The sequence below is a fragment of the Camarhynchus parvulus genome, chromosome 3 (assembly GCF_901933205.1).
Source record: "Camarhynchus parvulus chromosome 3, STF_HiC, whole genome shotgun sequence".
NCBI lineage: Eukaryota > Metazoa > Chordata > Aves > Passeriformes > Thraupidae > Camarhynchus > Camarhynchus parvulus.
The window spans coordinates 36,269,288-36,286,826 of NC_044573.1; the positions used below are offsets into that span (position 1 = coordinate 36,269,288).

At 40.7% G+C, this 17,539-nt stretch overlaps 1 protein-coding gene across 2 annotated transcripts in view; it reads right to left on the reverse strand.

Moving 5' to 3' along the window:
• Positions 1–17,539, reverse strand: part of AGPAT4 (1-acylglycerol-3-phosphate O-acyltransferase 4) — a 72,010-nt gene that overhangs the window by 14,886 nt on the left and 39,585 nt on the right. For both annotated transcript variants that reach the window (XM_030946045.1, XM_030946046.1), the window contains 4 exons: positions 11,005–11,166; positions 8,674–8,827; positions 2,311–2,413; positions 932–1,007 (listed from right to left, as the gene is read on the reverse strand). In XM_030946045.1, the coding sequence (XP_030801905.1) occupies positions 932–1,007; positions 2,311–2,413; positions 8,674–8,827; positions 11,005–11,166 (495 nt within the window). The remainder of the gene's footprint in view (positions 1–931; positions 1,008–2,310; positions 2,414–8,673; positions 8,828–11,004; positions 11,167–17,539) is intronic.

Sequence of the window (17,539 nt, forward strand, 5' to 3'; positions counted from 1 at the left end):
TACAGAAATGCTAATGTGGTGTCCTGGGAAGAGCACAACAAATGGCACAGCAGAATTTTGCTATCCCAGTGAGAGGAAACCAGAGCATAGCTATATTCCATAATTTCTAAATCCAAAGCACTGCTGCATTCCAGTCTGAACACATAACTTTGATCAAATACTGAAGCAAAGTGAGCTGCCAGGCCCTCATGCCGTGCATACCTATGACTCCTGCTGACTGAAATGGGAGTGCTGTGTGCATTCAAAAAGCACAGCCCCAACAACTATCTCCAACATTCATAAAAACAGGCCAGAAGAAACAGATCTGAAAGATGAAGGATCCATATGAAAGCATTTGCAAAGAAAAAAAATTAAAAAACCCAAACCACTGGGCATCTACAGACACAATCATTATTAGTCTCTCCCCATCCTATGAAATTAGGAATCTTAAATGCATGCCCTCTTAACCCACAGTATGAAAACAATTTATCAGCCTGTTCTTTTAATGCTGGATGTCTGCCTTGGTAAAAAAGGCAGGGTAAAACAAGGGACAAAAATTTTAATATGCTAAAGAATAGATCTTATTTAGCCCACAAACTGCTTCTTGATTTAGTAGGTGTTTTCAAGGGAAAGAGGGTCTTTCTACCAATCAGAAGGCAGTAAGAGAGTTTTGCTTTTTGTATCCTTTGCAACTTTCTAAAGAAGAGGCTTAAAACTGTTCTAGAAAGGCTTAAGCCGTTGTCTATGTACAAAACGAAAGCAATCATGACTGGCAGCACAGGATCCAGTTTGTATGTAGAGAAACAGAGCACTTACCCTGAAAGCCAAACAAACCAACTCACCCCCAGCCTCCAAATTAGGACACTACACATGCACACTGTAAAGGTCTACTAGCACTATAAATAACAGAGTACTAGTGGCTCATAAGTGCTGTCTTGACAAAAAATCCAACCTTTTCTTGATACAGTTTGTGGAGCCAGGTAGAACATTCCTGCTCATCTTCTGGGACATCCTCTAGTGGAATCCGCCTGCCAACGGTAAACAAGAGAAATTGAAGAATATTGAATACTTTGACTTTCATGAACAGCACTCACATTATACAGACAAATTATCTGACAGGAGACTCACCACATTTTCCACCTTTTTTTAACTTTTGCAACACCTACAGCACTTCAACAAGCAAATATGGAGGAGATTTTGAAGGAATCTGTGATAGTCCCCAACTAATTGCCAAAACAAATTTAGCCATGAGGTTTACCCTGCCTGTAACAGCTTTTCAGAATGGGTAAGCAGCTACTCTGAGTTGAGAAAAGCAATTTCTATGCCATGCTAGCCTGACTTGCAGCAGGCTGGAATGGTGCAAAGGGAGACACAGCAAGAGGAACCCCTCTGCTCCATTGGAGCCGACATCCATAGGCAGGGCTCTGTGAATGCCATCCAGCCTGGCCATGTACACCAAACAGGAGGACACCAGGCTGAGCTACCACATGGGAACAGGAATCAAGAGAAACTTTTTTACCCTTGGACAAAAACACTTCTGAAAAAAACCCCAACTTTTTCAAACAGGCGGAGAAGGAAAAGTAGAAAAAAAAAGGTCACGCTATTCTACTTCATACTGCTATCTAGGACAAAGGAACTGGACCAGCTTGGTCCATGATAGCTCTTAAGGGGTTATGATAAACTCCTGATCACTTGCAGCATCACTTTTAGGCTCCTGTGCTCCAACCCTACATCATCTCATGCCCTGAGTGCCTGCAGCACAGGTGCTTTCCCATTAAGATCAAGGAAATCCATTAGGGTACTTGTAATTTATAGAAACCTTAATGAAAAGGCATCCAGGTAATGTTTTTTCCATTAAACAACCCCCTTCTTGGTAGGGAGGGCACAGCTGTCAAATATATCAACAATGACACCACCAGACAGCAAAGTCTGAGCCTGACCTCCACCAGGGAAACTGGAACTGTCTCTGGAACTCCTGTGCCAGAGACAGGTACAAAGCAACTCCACCTGAACACTTAGGTTGTGTTTGGTATTCTGGCCAAGTGAGTGAAAAGGCCCCAGTGCTGCTGCTGAGCTAACAGACACACAAATGAGTAAAAAATAATAAACAAAAAGTTCTCTAGACATTTATGGGCTCCTCACATACTTATAATCACAGAATTTTACCAGAAACACCACCCAACCCATATGAATTTTTATCTGAAGTTCTGTGATGTCAGGTTGGTAGAGATCTGCTTTTCTGTTATCCACATGAAAACATTCCCTTATTGATCAAGTGTGATTTCAAGTACACACTCCTGCTTAAAAGGAATTAAAATATGAATTACTTGCCTTACATATAAATCTGCATGATATTTCTTTCCATTTAGAACTCCCAGCAATGTTGGATTTTCATTATTTCTAAAATTAAGGGTAGAATCATAGACTGCAGAAACTACAAGAAGAAAAACAGGTTATGTGTTTACTGTAGTAATACAATGGAAATAAACAATTTTCTCTCAGACAAGGAGAATATTTAAGCAAGTCATCAGCAATAGCACCACAGTCTGAGCTGTCACCAAGGTAAAAATGACAATGGAATATTCAACATGCAGGTTTTCAGCAGGCAAATAACCAGTGACTCTTTCAGGAACTGCACCTGCAGAATGGAAAGGTTTTCTCTTCATGCAACCTTGCCTCCTTCCTCATCAGGTGCAGTATGACAGCTTCTGACAGAGTACACCTGGGACTTCCTAGGAGTCAAACGGTTGCAGAGCTGTTACCTTTTTCAGCTCACTGGGAATCATCAACTGCCCCCTAAATCTGAGGAAACAACCAGGCAGATACACATTTTATAAACAATGAGCAATATATACCCTTTGAGAACAGGAAACGTGTGTGTGTGAGACCTCCTGCAGCAGGAGGGCTGAATGCAGCCATGAGTGGCCCCAGTTCATGTCCATTGTCTGGTAACTCAGGCACTTCCTCTAGGGCAGAGAGACAATGACACACCACATCTGGTGTGAGCTGGCTGCTGCTATGAAGACATGCAGATGTGAGGAATGGAACATGGAAGTTCTGCTGAACAAAACTGCAGCCAAACTTCCAGCACTGAGAAAACCGTGCAGCTCAGGACTGGGTAGGAACAGTAAAACCATTTGCAAAGGCTGATGGCAGATTAACTAAAAGAGCAGTCACAAGCAGCTGCCACAGAAAAAGCATTCACTGTTTAGAACCATATGAAGTGCTGCAAAAGAGTTTATTTGAACACATCCTTAGATAAACTGTTTTCCTGATGTCACAAAATTACCAGAGAATGATTCATTTTCCTGACACTGAAATCACTTGTGCATCATGGTATGAACTCTAAGCACAATGACAGCAAAACAACTTTCCTATTTTTTGCCGCAAATGTGACTAAGAAGCATTTTCATGTGTAGCCTGTTGTATTTCAGGCTTTCTGCTCTGAAGTTTTGCTATAATTAACAAAAATGCATGTGGTGAACCTCTAATGTCAAACCTCCTCTTGACCTACCTAAGGACTTGTATACTACACAGGACAGATTTGCTCTTGGTTTTGAAACCTCTCTAGCTATGAGAGATAAATATGGTTTGGTCTCATTCACTCCCAGAAACTCACCACATCATTTGTTACTGCAAAACTGAATTCATAGTGAAGCCTGAATTCATATTGAAGGCTTCAGTGCTGAAAGTAAATCCTGAAAACAAAGACCAAACCCCTGTCAGTGCAAAATTACTCTGTCCCTCACTAACAACTCCATTATTTTCCTACTGCAGTTGGGTTCTTAGCTCAAACTCAAAACTAAAAACAAGACAAAATCTACTTCAGGCACACTACTCTCAATGTAAAATACAAGTATGAAATTACTTTTTAAAAATCAATTATCTGCTTCCATTTTTAAGCTTCTTAGTGTAGAAGGATTTTACTAATCTACTGTAATTTACTAATCCAATGTAATTGAAGGAAAACAAGAGCTCAGTTTGGTTTATACAATGTAAGCCTCTTATTTTATTCTTTAATAGCATGAGATTATTCTAACAACAATAGGGATGCAATAAAGCAAAGTATGATATACATAACACTTTTTCTTCCATCTCTTACAAGGCATCTACATTTGAGTTTTTGTATGAATTGGGTTTTTGTAGAGACACATTGGAAGATAGTTCTCCTGTTCTGAAAAAACCTTCTGTGGAGATGGACAGTACATCTTTATGCTATGTGCTGACAGTCTTACACAGAGCCTTCCTTTTCTCCAGGGTTTGGAAAAAAAAAGCTATTCCAGTTTCCAGCTGGTCTGTAGTTTAACATTCAGTCTAGTACCTTTCAGTAACACACTGAAATCCTTTGGTGCAAAGCAGTGCCAAACCCAAGACAAAAATACCAATGTGCAGGAGTAAACAGACCTCTGTTATCCAGATGTAACTGAAGATAACTAAAGATTTTAGCTTTCTCATTCTGAGAGTGCGGGAAATGAATAACAATGAAAGTGTCCAAGAAAAAGGCTGCATGAAATTAAAATTTGCCAGAAAGCATCCACAGTCAAAGAAGCACTAGCATGCTGTATGACACACTGAAACAGGTTATCACTAAACATGGATTATGTAATGGCATAATTAGAATTGGACATCTCATGATTTTCTCATCCAAAAGCTGAAGAGAACAGAAAATTCACATTGTAAAACAAGCGAAAAAACCCCTTCAAAGTATCTTGAAAATGCTACAACTGTCTCACTCTCAGACAAATACAAGCAAAATTTTAGAAGTTTTGCTTCAATTGTGAAATATTTTTTCAAAGGAGTTACATCTCAGAATCTCTTTTTCATTAAAAACAAAACACAAATATTTTAAAATTCTTTCTTTCTGTCAAAAAATCGATTAGGTTTTCTTTTGTTTTTGTTTTCTAATCTGTGTCCAGCTTTTTTGTCATCTCAATAACTTTGGGTTTCGTCTACAGCATTCTGACAGAGAGCTAAGTACTTAAGAATTTAAGATTTAATTTCTTCAACCTCAGAAAAATCTTTGGATTACATATCTAGAGAGGATTTTTCTTACTATGACTGTCCTCTTGAATTTCACGCATTATTTTGTGGCCATGGTGGATTATGCCAGGATGATTCACTGACAAATCGACCTACAGGCAGTGAGTGTGGCTACATGCATCTTCATGTAGCACAAAATGATCTGAAGACTGGAAAAGGGAGGGAAAGGTACAGTGGCATTCACTGGAGTGCTGCTGTGACACCACCTTGACACAATCCTTTGATTTAACATTTCATTAATTGGGCCAGCTTGAACAAAAACCACTCATCCTCTCAAACTTCGTTACTTGCTCTGGATGATGAATAGAAACCCACTTGAAAAAAAATCCAGGACTAATATACAGCTCATGGGGGAAGAGAAAGTCATTGCAATATGCCCAAACACTGTCATACCCCAAAACTCCATGAGAATAATACCCTGGAATTCTCATGCAGTCCCTCTGGGAGAGCAATTCCCAGCATGCACAACTGGAGGAAAAGGTACACAACAAAACTTGGTCTTATCTACAATCCATCATGAAGTACATTTTCAAACACAAGTCTTTACTAAATAAAAGCAGCTGAAAGGAACTGCCTGATATACAGCCAGACAATAAAAGTAATAATTAAATATATCTTTGGCAGTATTTGAGACATCTACTTTTACTGTAAGTAATAGATTAATGTTTTAGAAACAGATATGTATTTTCATTTGCTTCCATGAATAGTACAGGTAGCAAACAGCAATTTATTAAGAAAGTGAACAGCTTCTAGAAATTAAGTTCCTGGGGACTGCATCTGTAAAACCATACTGATAGGAATAGCACTGACAAAAGTATCAGAACAAATTCAGAAAATATTAAAAGCATTTCTTTAAGAATCAAATTATGTGCAGAGATCTGAACTTCTGAAAGCAAGTTCTGAAGGAAAAAAACAATCCCATTATCACTTATGAAAGAAATTAGTTAGGAGGGAAAGTTCTTTACTTGTTATTTTGTATGAAAGGTATTTTTATCCAAATACATCTGTTTATGCTGACAGATATCACATCAGCGGCATGGAGGCAGATTTCAATATATGCACATTAAATAAACTCTTTCTCAAACTAAGTTTTTAACAATACGTGGGCTTGCCAGACTGATGTCATCAATGTCTATTTCCAACTACTGCAGAACTACTTCTGAACTCTTTCCAAAGTGACTACAGCAGGTGCCATTAAGACTTGATACAAAGTTTTGAAGAGGACCAACCAGTGATCTCTGCTGCCATGGGTGAATTACATCTACAGTGAGAGAAACCAGCATCTACCCATCCCATAGCACTACAGCCTCTGACAAGCTGAATCACACCCTTGTCAGAAAGGAGGAAAAAAAATGGGACAGGAGCTCTGTCACACCCAGCTGTGAACTGGTCCCAAACCTGTGACTTGGCTCCACTGCTATGTCAGGCTGCAGCTACATTCCTTAGTAAGGCACTCCAGCCAGGCCCACCACCCTTGTGGGACAGCAGAAAGTGCATCAGCCTAAATGGCAGCGCCCAAAATGGGCTCAGGTAGCTCAGTACCAGTCTCTCTTAGAGATGCACAGGGATATGACCTAATTTCTAGATAGTATTACACTTTCAGATAATGGACTGTCTAAAGACACTGCCACCACATTCTCTATTCAAAAAATCTGCATGGACTTATTATCTGTACATAATAATGCTACATGGAGTTCTAAAAAATAAGACATTGTTTCCAGATGCTCTTTACATGAACCCCTTGTCTCTATAGGAGAGAAACATATACCAACCCAAGCAGTAACTTTTCTATCTCCCTCTGATTGCAAAAAATAACAAGGCAAATAAAGCAACAAACCTAGGAGAACTTGCAGCACCAGTCTGGGGTCATCAAACTCTTGGAGGTTTGTTGGTTGGATTTTTCAGCTCAAGTTTTTGCTGAAACTGTGTATGAGAAGTTATGACTGTGCTTCTCCTCAAAGCCTGACAGGAAATACTGCCTTTGTCCTGGCCTTACACTGCTCCATCTAGCAAGTTACAGCTTCGGGATTGAGGTAGTGACATATACTCCCCTAAATAAGTAATCTAGCAAACTCAGTCTCCCTTTTCTGAAGGTATTTCAAATATTTAGGGCATTAGTAAGTGTTATGGTAGTGTGTGGCATGAATGTCCAAAACTTTTTATGTCACTTGGATTTCCTAAAGTTGTTTCCTTTTGGAATGTTTTCCCACAATCACACCATATTTTGCTTGCATTACACACACCAGTGATAAGAACTAAACCACCACCAAAATAACCTGCTCCTGATTCCCAGCTCAGGGCATTAGAGGCCACAGAGTTTTGACTCAACCCTTCTTCTGTGCCTCAACTCTACTACCCCCTGTTGTGCCCTCAGCAGAACAGGCATCCTTATTCCAAAGGCAAGGCTAAGCCGTGCTCTTCAGGGGGGTGCTGGATGCTTCACGTAACTTACCTCTTCTTCACGGGCCAGAAAGGATCCAAGCTATGCTATCTTGGGGGTGGAAACTTGTGGGTGCCTGGGGAGCTACAACAGTGGTATGATCTACCTAGCTTGCCAGAGGGTATTTGGAAGAAATACAAGAGATAGCAAGCCAGTTGACTGGGAAGCTTTTCTTACAGCAGCTATCCCAGATATGCCATGTGAAAACACGTCTTCAAGGACAAAAGAAGTTTTGACATTAACTTCAGTCCAGCTGAACATTTTCTTCTAAACCAGAAACTGCTTTTTTCTTTCTTACACATCAGCCATCTAACACACAAATCTACTAGATCCCAAAGACCCTGGAACACTACAGCTACTTAGCACTGTTGTTCCTTTGCCTGTGAATACACAGCAGAAGACTGACAGTAATATTAGGCAAAGAATTTGATAGATAGTATTAGTCAAAGAATATCACTTCAAAGGCAACACGTGCAATATGATGTCACTTTAAAGTTGGCAAATACAAGTAACCAGAAATAAATGGGGAGCTCAAAACAATATTAATGAAGAAAAACTTACTCATGTTCTATAATATAGAAACTGTTTATGAATTTCACCTACTTGCATGTTCAGTCAAGGCCTACTCCCCTTCCTCAGCTCCATTAAGAAACTCAAAAGAGCAAATCTATACAGAAATTTAAAGTAGAATATTTTTGGATTTTAAAATTGCATTATTTGAGGTAGTCATTTACCACAAGAAATTATTTTAAGACACACTGCCTCAGACTCTACTGATGCATTTGCTTCATTTAGAATAGAATTGCTTAGCAAATACTAAGAAACACTATTCTTTGGCAATAGGTACAAAATATGCAACAAAATATGTACCAATTGGTACAAAATATGCACTGAGATTCCTCAACACAGTCACAGTTAACAAAACATAACAATAATAAATTAAAACCCAAAAAAACAAACAAAAAACCCCCACAAAAAAACCCAAAAACAAAACAAAACAAAAAAAAAACCAAAAACCAACCAAAACCAACCCCACAAACTGATTCAGGATTTTGTTATTAAAACCAGAAGCTAGTGAAAAAACCAGATGCTTCTGGAAAGCACCCCAGGATTTTTCTGCTAGGACACATGCTACAGGGAAAAGAAAAGCACGGGAAACTGTCAGCAGTTAGAGGAAATAACCATTTAGCATTGTCCCCGGTGACTTTCCTTACCTACATTTCTCAAACACTGCACGGTGACAGCAAATCCTTTCGTTCGTGGCAGGAGGTGGTACTTGAGCTTGGGCAGACCTTTGGCTTCAGCTACCTTCATGCTGATCTGGTGCTTCTGTTCTGTGAACCTTGTACCCTCACAATGAATCAGGAACTAAAACCAAAACAGAACTACAGTTAGACTGCAGCTCAGGTTTTCTTCTGACTGAGCAGAGTTCTCTCAAATTCCCACCAGCACAACCCAAATTAACGCTGCTAGTTGGGACAGGTGTAGCCACACACACACGCATATAATTTATCTGACTGAGGTAACAAATCCCAACCAACCAAAAAAAAACCACCCCAAAACCCCAAATCCAAACACTCATCCAACCTGCCATTCAGTTTGAACCTCAGCCTTTAGGCTTTAACATCTGCTCTGCTACTTGCCATTGGAATGACTTGGCTGCTCTGAGTCACTCCATCTCTAATAAGCTGTTAGAAAACACTAAAAGCATACTTCTGTTGCAAATCTCTCTCTGATAGTAAAGTACTCAAATATCATGGCATCTAAAACTTGCAAAGTGTCTAAACCGAACACATTTCTAGGAAATGCTTCAGTGCCCAGCTTGTTTGCCCTCACTCTAACCTGCTTGCTTCCCCTATGGCACTTGAGGTCCATGGAAAACTTCAGGCAGTAACTTTGATACCAACGAGACAGCTGTTAACACATGTAAGGCAGCACATGCAGGACAACTGAAAGGCTCATGCTCTTATGAACTATACAGAAGTGCTCAGAGATGAATAATTACAATCTTGCCACTGGCAGGCAGGAGAGAGCACACAGATCTTTGGAGATTTACCAGTTGCTCATCTGCTTTCTGCCAAGCATGAATGCAAACTAACACATCAGAGAGCACTGCCAAATGACACAAAGTAAGTCCTCATAATCCACAGCAAAAATGTAGCCAAAAAAGACAGAGATGTTGAAGAAACTAGCCAAGCAGCCAGCTTCAGTTCTAACTCATCCAAGAGTGTTTTTATTCATGTATTGCATGCATAATGTTATTCAGATTGATGAGACACAGAGGAACTGATGAGAAAGTCTCTCTAGTTCACTTAGCATGCTTTGCCTTTGCTACTTTCCAAGGTGCTATTCTTGTGCCTTTTGACATTATGTCATCATACAAAAGCAAATTAAAACTCCACACTGCAATAACCCCAGGTGTACATAGGTATAGCTCCTTTTTAGCAATCCCTCTACAGGAGTATCTACAGGATGGTGGTGGCTTGTGCCCACTGATTAGAGTTGAGCTGCCTACATGTACAGAAAAGTCACAGAGCACAGACAAATCTCTGGAGAGAAACTGAAACTAAAATCCCAGAATCACCCCTTTGCTAGACAGCCTCCTGCCTGGAAGTCACGTAAACACTGAAGCACAGGGATTAGTTTTGATTGCTTAGCACTCATTTAAATCAATGACAATTAACAAAAGAAATTTGTTTCAGAGCATGAGAAATACAGCATATGCATCTTCATGAGGAAAGAGCAATAGTTTCTGTAGGCCCTGGGGACACTACTTAAGATTCCACTTCTTTAACTGAATTGCACTCTTGCCATGACTGGCTCAGAAGAACTGCAATTTTTATGATTTCTGAGAAGAGGAAAAAATTCAAAGCCTTTTCATTCTCAGAGAGAATGAAAAGGCTTCTCATAAAGAAATGCCAGGCATGGTGAATACTAAAAAATTATGGTAATGCAAAAAGTAAGACTTTCTTGTTATTGAAAAGTTACACCAATTCTTTCCCTTGAGCAGAGACAATGGCTACATCAGGCAACTTCTCTGACCAGGTGGCTTCCACTGCTACTGGGCCATGTCTGACCAAACACCTTCACAGGAATGGCAGAATCACTGGGAAGGAGAAAACTCTAGTATATTAACTAGAGCAGCTATCCTAGATATGCCACATGAAAATACGTCTTCTAAGGTGAGAGGAGAGCTTAGGTAACAAATATAGCTGATGTGCTTCAATACAACATTGTCACATACACAGCCATGAACCCCTGCATCTACCTCTATCCAGTGCCTGTAATTAGAGAACCACAAAATTTACTGAGTGCATCACAGTGCAGGTATTTTTGTAGTAGTATCTGCAGGGCTCCATACTACAGAGAAAGAAACAGACAACACAGAACATGGGAAACTCCAGAGAGAATTCAGTTGAGAGTATTCTCCTGATACTCCCAAGGAAGCTAATGAATCAAAAGTCTCAGGAACAATCTGGTAAGCATCACATATTGCCTGTGCCTCTCCTGCCACCTCACACTCCCATTTGTTAAGCATCACTCACCCAAAAGTTTTCAGGGTAGTCCCGAAGATTGAGCAACTTCTGTACCACAGTTTTCCGATCTTCCTCCCACTTGCGCTTGCAGAAAACTATCTCCAGGAAATACCACATCCAGCCAATGATAGGCATGTAGGAGAGCTCCTTCTTTGCAAGCACTTTGGAACTCTGCAAGACAGAATCAAAGCAAGACAAACAGAGTTAAACCACTTAAAAGTGCACAGTGGGTAAGAGACTTGCATATTTAGACACAAAGATATCCATTTATATTGACCAGACCCAGTTTTAACACCACTGTAAAAGCAAAACAACGAAAAATAAGTTTCTCTCACAGGACAGAACAGTCAAATCTAATCTCAGGTATCTGCATGGAAGACTTCTAGAATTACATATATATGAGTGCGTGTTGCTCTCTCCTCCCAAACACTGAAATCCAAAAGAGAAGCCAAATTCCTTCAAACATGGAGGAATCCATGTACATGACCTGAGCTGTATGAATCAAAATTCTTAATTCAATCAGATCCTGGCACTGGCAGCTCAAGTTCCCTTAAGATACCTTGAAACTATACATCTCTACATGGAGGAAAAAAAAAAAGAGAGGAAAATAAAAAGCAGAGTCACTGAGCGACTGCTGTACAAAATACTGACACTATGCACACATGGTTTACCAATAGAAGAAACCTTAAACACTAGAAACAACAGCAGCAATAGGAATACTTAATTTGTGTTCAGTTTTGTTTATGAAAGGGCATACTTAGAGTAGCGAATTTCTCATCAAAGCATGCTTCTGGAGTAGGAAAAAACAAAAAAAGCACTCTTCCTGTCTCATAGGTGTGACAGACACTGAAGTGACTGGTCCAGACACTTGACAGGAAGTCTGTGATTTGTAAAGGATTCAGCATGTTCTCTAAGTTAATCCTACTCCAGAGTTTAACTCTGTGATCATTTCAGACTAACATCCCCCAGGGCAGGAGAACTGATTCCATGCGCTCCTTTCCTATCTTCCAAGCCAGCCCACCCTGGTGAGCTGTCTTACATTACACTCGGTTATTTAATCAATAAAATGGCACATGTGTGTGTTGTGCTCATAAAGAAATTGTTGCTTCAGCCTCTCCTAAAAAACCAGCGACATTTCCTTAGAAGAAAGATGGGAGTAATTACAGTCCAGTTTCTGACCATGATATTATTATAAGCTAGCCCATCAAAAAGCTCTGCAGATGGATTCCAGGACATGGAATTTGACTAGAAATTACTTATTGGTAAAAGTTACCATCAACAGAAAATATTTCCTTTTACTTTTTTAGTCCCTCTTGTTCATTTGGCTGCTACAAGAAGAGACTTGACCTAATTCTTTATCTCAGCTCATTTTTTTCATCTGCTCTCTTTTCTTGAGAAGGAAAATACCTTAAATAATTAAGCTATCTAAAAGCTTAAGACTGGAAAGCAAGTGCACATCACACAGCTTCACCAGCAACTGTTACACAGAAGCAGAACAGAGGATGACAGAGAGTTTCATTTCTAAGAATGGAACTCTATCAAATGATTTAATGCTTTGCAATAATAATGCTCCCTCTTGAGAATTTCATAATTCCAGTGACGGGCTCAGATCAGGACTCCAAACCCACTGCTCCCTGAGAAGCAGCTGCAGTAATTTCAGTTTCAAGCCATGTTGTACATTACTCCCCATTACATTACAGCAGCAACACTGAACCCAGCCTCCTCTTCCAGCTCCACAAAATGGGCACAGAGAAACAGGCTCTCCTTTTGCCACTTCCCTGCACAAGGAGGGCAACAGTAGCCCTTTCACCATCACCCCCACCCTGCAAAAGAGAAGAAACCTCAACATGTTCTTAAAGTTATTTATGGTAAGTGTTCAGTGTCATAAGAACTACCATAAACTAACTTAAGTGCACTCTGCATAGAGTGCACAAAGCCTCCAGAACAGTGTCAGGAGAAACAATGTAATAGCTGTCCTGCAGACTTTAAAGTGCAGAAATGATAGTCCAAAAGCTAGGTAAATGACTATTTCACCATATCTATTTTCTAATATTTTACATATTTTAAAAACAGCATGAGTTACACAAGAGGCAGGAGAGAATTTGCACCTGGCCCAGTGAAACCAAGAAATGATACTGGGAGATAATGTGAGATACAGAACTACCTGTGTTCTGTAGCACAGGTATAACCACAAAAGCACAACAGATGTCTGAACTCTTCCCTGGGGCACGTTCTGATTCTTTCACTGTGCTGATGCATTTTTAAAATTTAAAAGCCCTCTTTTAGACACGTGTGAGTATGTCTCCTTAGACGCACATAAAAATAAACTAAATCACCTCACACTATTTTATGCACCCATCTGTTCTAGCAGTAGAAGGAAGGCTAATGACAGAACTAAGTAGACAAAGGAAACTCCTCAGTGCATTATGCTGGCAAGGCTGTTCTTGTGAGGGAGGAATACATTAGGCCTCCCCCTGGAAGCTGCCCTGCATACTGGGGAATGAGATGCTGGAGAGCAGTGCCACAGAAAGGGACTGGGGGGTCCTGGTCAATGGCAAGTTGAACCTGAGCCAGCAGTGCCCTGGCAGCCAGCAGGGCCAACCCTGTCCTGGGGGTATCAGGCACAGCATCACCAGTCAGGCAAGGGAGGGGATTGTCCTGCTCTGCTCTGAGCTGGGGCAGCCTCACCTCGAGTGCTGGGGGCAGTTTTGGGTGACACAATAGAAAAAAAAGAAAGACATTGAACTGTTAGAGAGTGTCCAGAGGAGAACCATGAGGAGGGTGAAGGGTCTTGAGGAGCAGTTGTATGAGGAGCAGCTGAGGTCACTGTGTCTGTTCAGCCTGGAGGAAACTGAGGGGAGACCTCACTGCAGTTACAGCTTCCTTGTGAGGGGAACAGGAGGGGCAGGCACTGATCTCTGCTCTGTGGTGACCAGTGACAGCACCCTAGGGAATGGCCTGAAGTTGTGTCAGGGGAGGTTTAGGTTGGACACTAAGAAAAGGTTTGTCACCCCAAAGGTTTTAGCACTGGAACAGCTCCCCAGGGAAGTTGTCACAGCACCAGCCTGACAGAGTTGAAGAAGCATTTGGACAATGCTCTCAGGCACCTGGTGTGATTCCTGGGAATGGTGCTGTGCAGGGCCAGGAGCTGGACTTGATGATCCTTGTGGGTCACTTCCAACTCTACATGTTCTGTGATCCCTCTTAAAATAACTAGAGCTGTTTTGTTTCAATCATCTACCCATGCACAGCTCCTGTGAAAGTACCTGGGGGGAAAAATGCAACTCTAATTGACTTCAGCCACTAACTTTTCCTTTAGTAAAGTGCTTTGGTAAACATGTGACAGTTGCCTTTAATATTCAAATTCAGCTTGTTCAACAGAAAAAATAATTATTAAGAAGTGTTGATTTACTCCATGTAAGCTGCCTTCTTGAAGGAAGTCAAACATTTTCAGTGCTCAGAATGGTGTAATTTCAACACATGTTTAGTGAAATTACCACTGGACAGGAACAACTTAAAATGTTATATTAACCTGGATTAAAATGTTAGTATATTTTGGCCAAGTTTATTCAAATGAAATACCCATGAAATTCTCCTTCGTGAATGACTGCACCAACATCACCTTAAAAAAAGTATTTTTACAAACTTGCTTTAGTGCATTTGCTCAACTGCGCTGTCAAAGAAAGAAAATCATGATTATACATGTCCAGCCTCAGTTATTCAACACCTCTGGTTTAAAGAACACAAAAAACAGCATGAAATCAATGTGAAAGCTCAAAGTGTCCAACAAAACTTGTTCCTGAGTTTTAAAACAAGTTCATTGTAGTGCAAACCATTAGCAACAGCAATCTGCCTTGTAAGTTACTTGCTCTGTAGGCTCCCTTCAGCACTGACATACTTTCAATGATTCCAACTGCTCTACTTTTGAAATATATCACTCCTTCATATTATACTCTCTGGGACATGATGATGGCTAGGTATGTTTCTTTAGTCACTCAAAGCCATCATTCCAGAAAATTTAGTTATGCTCCTATTTCCTCATGCTTCATATTGAATAAAATTTCTCCATGTTGGAAAGGTAACAAAAGACTTAAGTAAGTAAGCCTGATTTTGTCCCTTCACCACTTCAAATCTAGTTTAAAAATGTGTGAATATATTAAAATGCACAAACAACCTATTGTGCCCACACACCTATTAGTCTCATACAATAATATAAAAAGTATCTTCTCACACCTACATTTAAGGCCACACTCAGCTTTTCAAACAGCAAGCTTCAACATAAGCAACTCTCAAATAAGTTTCCTGACATATGGAACAGGTAGTTAAGGTTAACACCAGCAGGATTCACTTTAAAGCGCAGGCAATTTTTGCAAATATTAATGTCTTCATCTCAGACAAATGGCTGTTAAAATTACTAACAAAGCTATTTTATTGCTTCTTTGTCAGACCAAGCAACAAAGCAGTGAATCCAGGCAGGGAGCATATTAAAATGCTTTTGGTAAGAATCCTGAATAACAGCTCCCTCCTCAGAACTTGCCCATGTCCTGATTTTGAGTTCTGGGGTCCAGTTGGGTCTTTTTTCAAGAGGACGGTTAGCAACACACCTTGAGGAAAGTAAAGGCTACTAATGCATTTGAATGGGGACACAGTGGCTAGGCTGTCCCAACTAATAAGGCAAATCCTAGGACTGGAACGTCACAGACAGGAAAAGGGAAGGACACAGCAGAGAACCTCATCCATACACAGGCCGAGATCTGAGTCCTTAGAACAACACTCAGATTCACAAACCTAAAAACAGGCAAGAGACTATGCAACTCCCACTCCATCTCCCAGATAAGCAAAAAACCCAAACCCTAAACCACTGATAAACCAAAGCCACACTGATAGACCTTTATAAATTTGTAGGGATTATGGCAATTTGGCTATAAGGAGAAAGCCAGTCTAGAAGAAGAGAGACAAGAGAAGGAGCAGTCAAATGCACAAATTCAGTATTTCAACTAAGACCAGAAAAGGCAGTTTTCATAAAGGAAATACTTTTTTTTTTTTTTGGGAACCAAAGGGGCAAGACAGGTTTAAGGATGTTTAATATTGTTTTCAAATAAACAAAAACAGTGTCTGGATTTCAGCTGGAACAGAGCTAATTTTCTTCCCAGTAGCTGTGTTTTGTGTTGAGGAGGAGAATAATGTTGATAACACACGGATGTTTTAGTTGTTGCTAAGCAGTGTTTACACTACATCAAGGACTCTGGCTTCTCACCACCCTGCCAGCAAACAGGCTGGTGGACACAAAGAGCTGGGAAGAGGCACAGCAGGGCAGCTGACTCAAACTAGCCAAAGGGATATTCCATACCATTTGATGTTATGCTCAGTATATAAACTAGAGGGAAAGATGGCTGGGGACTGCTGCTAAGGAACTGGACTGTGGTGAAAAACTCCATTGTGGATCATTTGCTTTATACACTCTGATTCTTTTATCACCATCATTCATTACCATTATTTTTGTCCCTTCCTTTTCTGTCCTATTAAACTCTATCTCAAGCCCAAATTCCTTCCCCTGCCTCCCCCAGTTCTCTCTTCCATCCCATGGGGGGCAGGGAGTAAGCAAGTGGCTGTGTGGCGTTTAGCTGCCTGGATGGTTACACCACAACAACCAAGCAAAAAATTACAACATTTAAGGGCTTCATTAAAGAAATGTGCAAGCTGTAAAATACTGAGAGTTTGAACATGCTTGTGACACTCTTAAGAGTGTTACTGTTGTCTGCCAGAGCTGCAGGGCAGAGCTGGATGTCACAACAAAGCCATTCTGCCTGCTGAAGCCAAGCACAGTCGGTTCCAACTCCTTTGGCTTGAAGCTGTCTTCACCTTCTCCCTCCTCCTCCTCCCCAGTCATTTCTCCTCTCTTCACTGGATTAGTTAAGGCAGAAAAGAGACAGAAGGAGTTTTAAAACATGGCCAAACAGGGCAGACAAGCATCATAACAGACACAGGAGACTGCATGTGCAAGATTTTCTTTTCAGCAGCAGCGGACATGAGATAAGTTGAGTAAGGTGTTGGCTGGTACCCAAAGTTTGCATAGCAACTTCACAGAGTACACAATTGAACATCATTAAATATAAACACCCACTGGCTCACAAAGTCCCTGAGCTACAAAACACCAGAGGCTATGACACCTCAGAAAGGCCCCAGTGCACCTGCCTCTTTCCTAGAACTCTTTTCCTAAATGTCAGCCCTAAAGGTTCTTACGTTCCTAACTGTGCTGCCACACTACGCCCTGAAACTCTGCACAGGGGAAGCTCATGTAAGGCAGCACAAGCCAAACCAACCAGCACTCCTCAACACTGCACAATCACCTACCCTTGCACTGGCCCAAGGCAAGTACCAGTACAGCAATATAGGCAATCCAATCAGAAAAATCACTATTTGGTATTTTCCACTCTTTTTTTAACATGGCTTAAGAAGAACTTGGGCTGGTTGCCCCAAGAGGGAAATGCACTGCTTTGTTAAGTAAAGACATCTATGCAAATGAGAGCACGTGGAAACTATT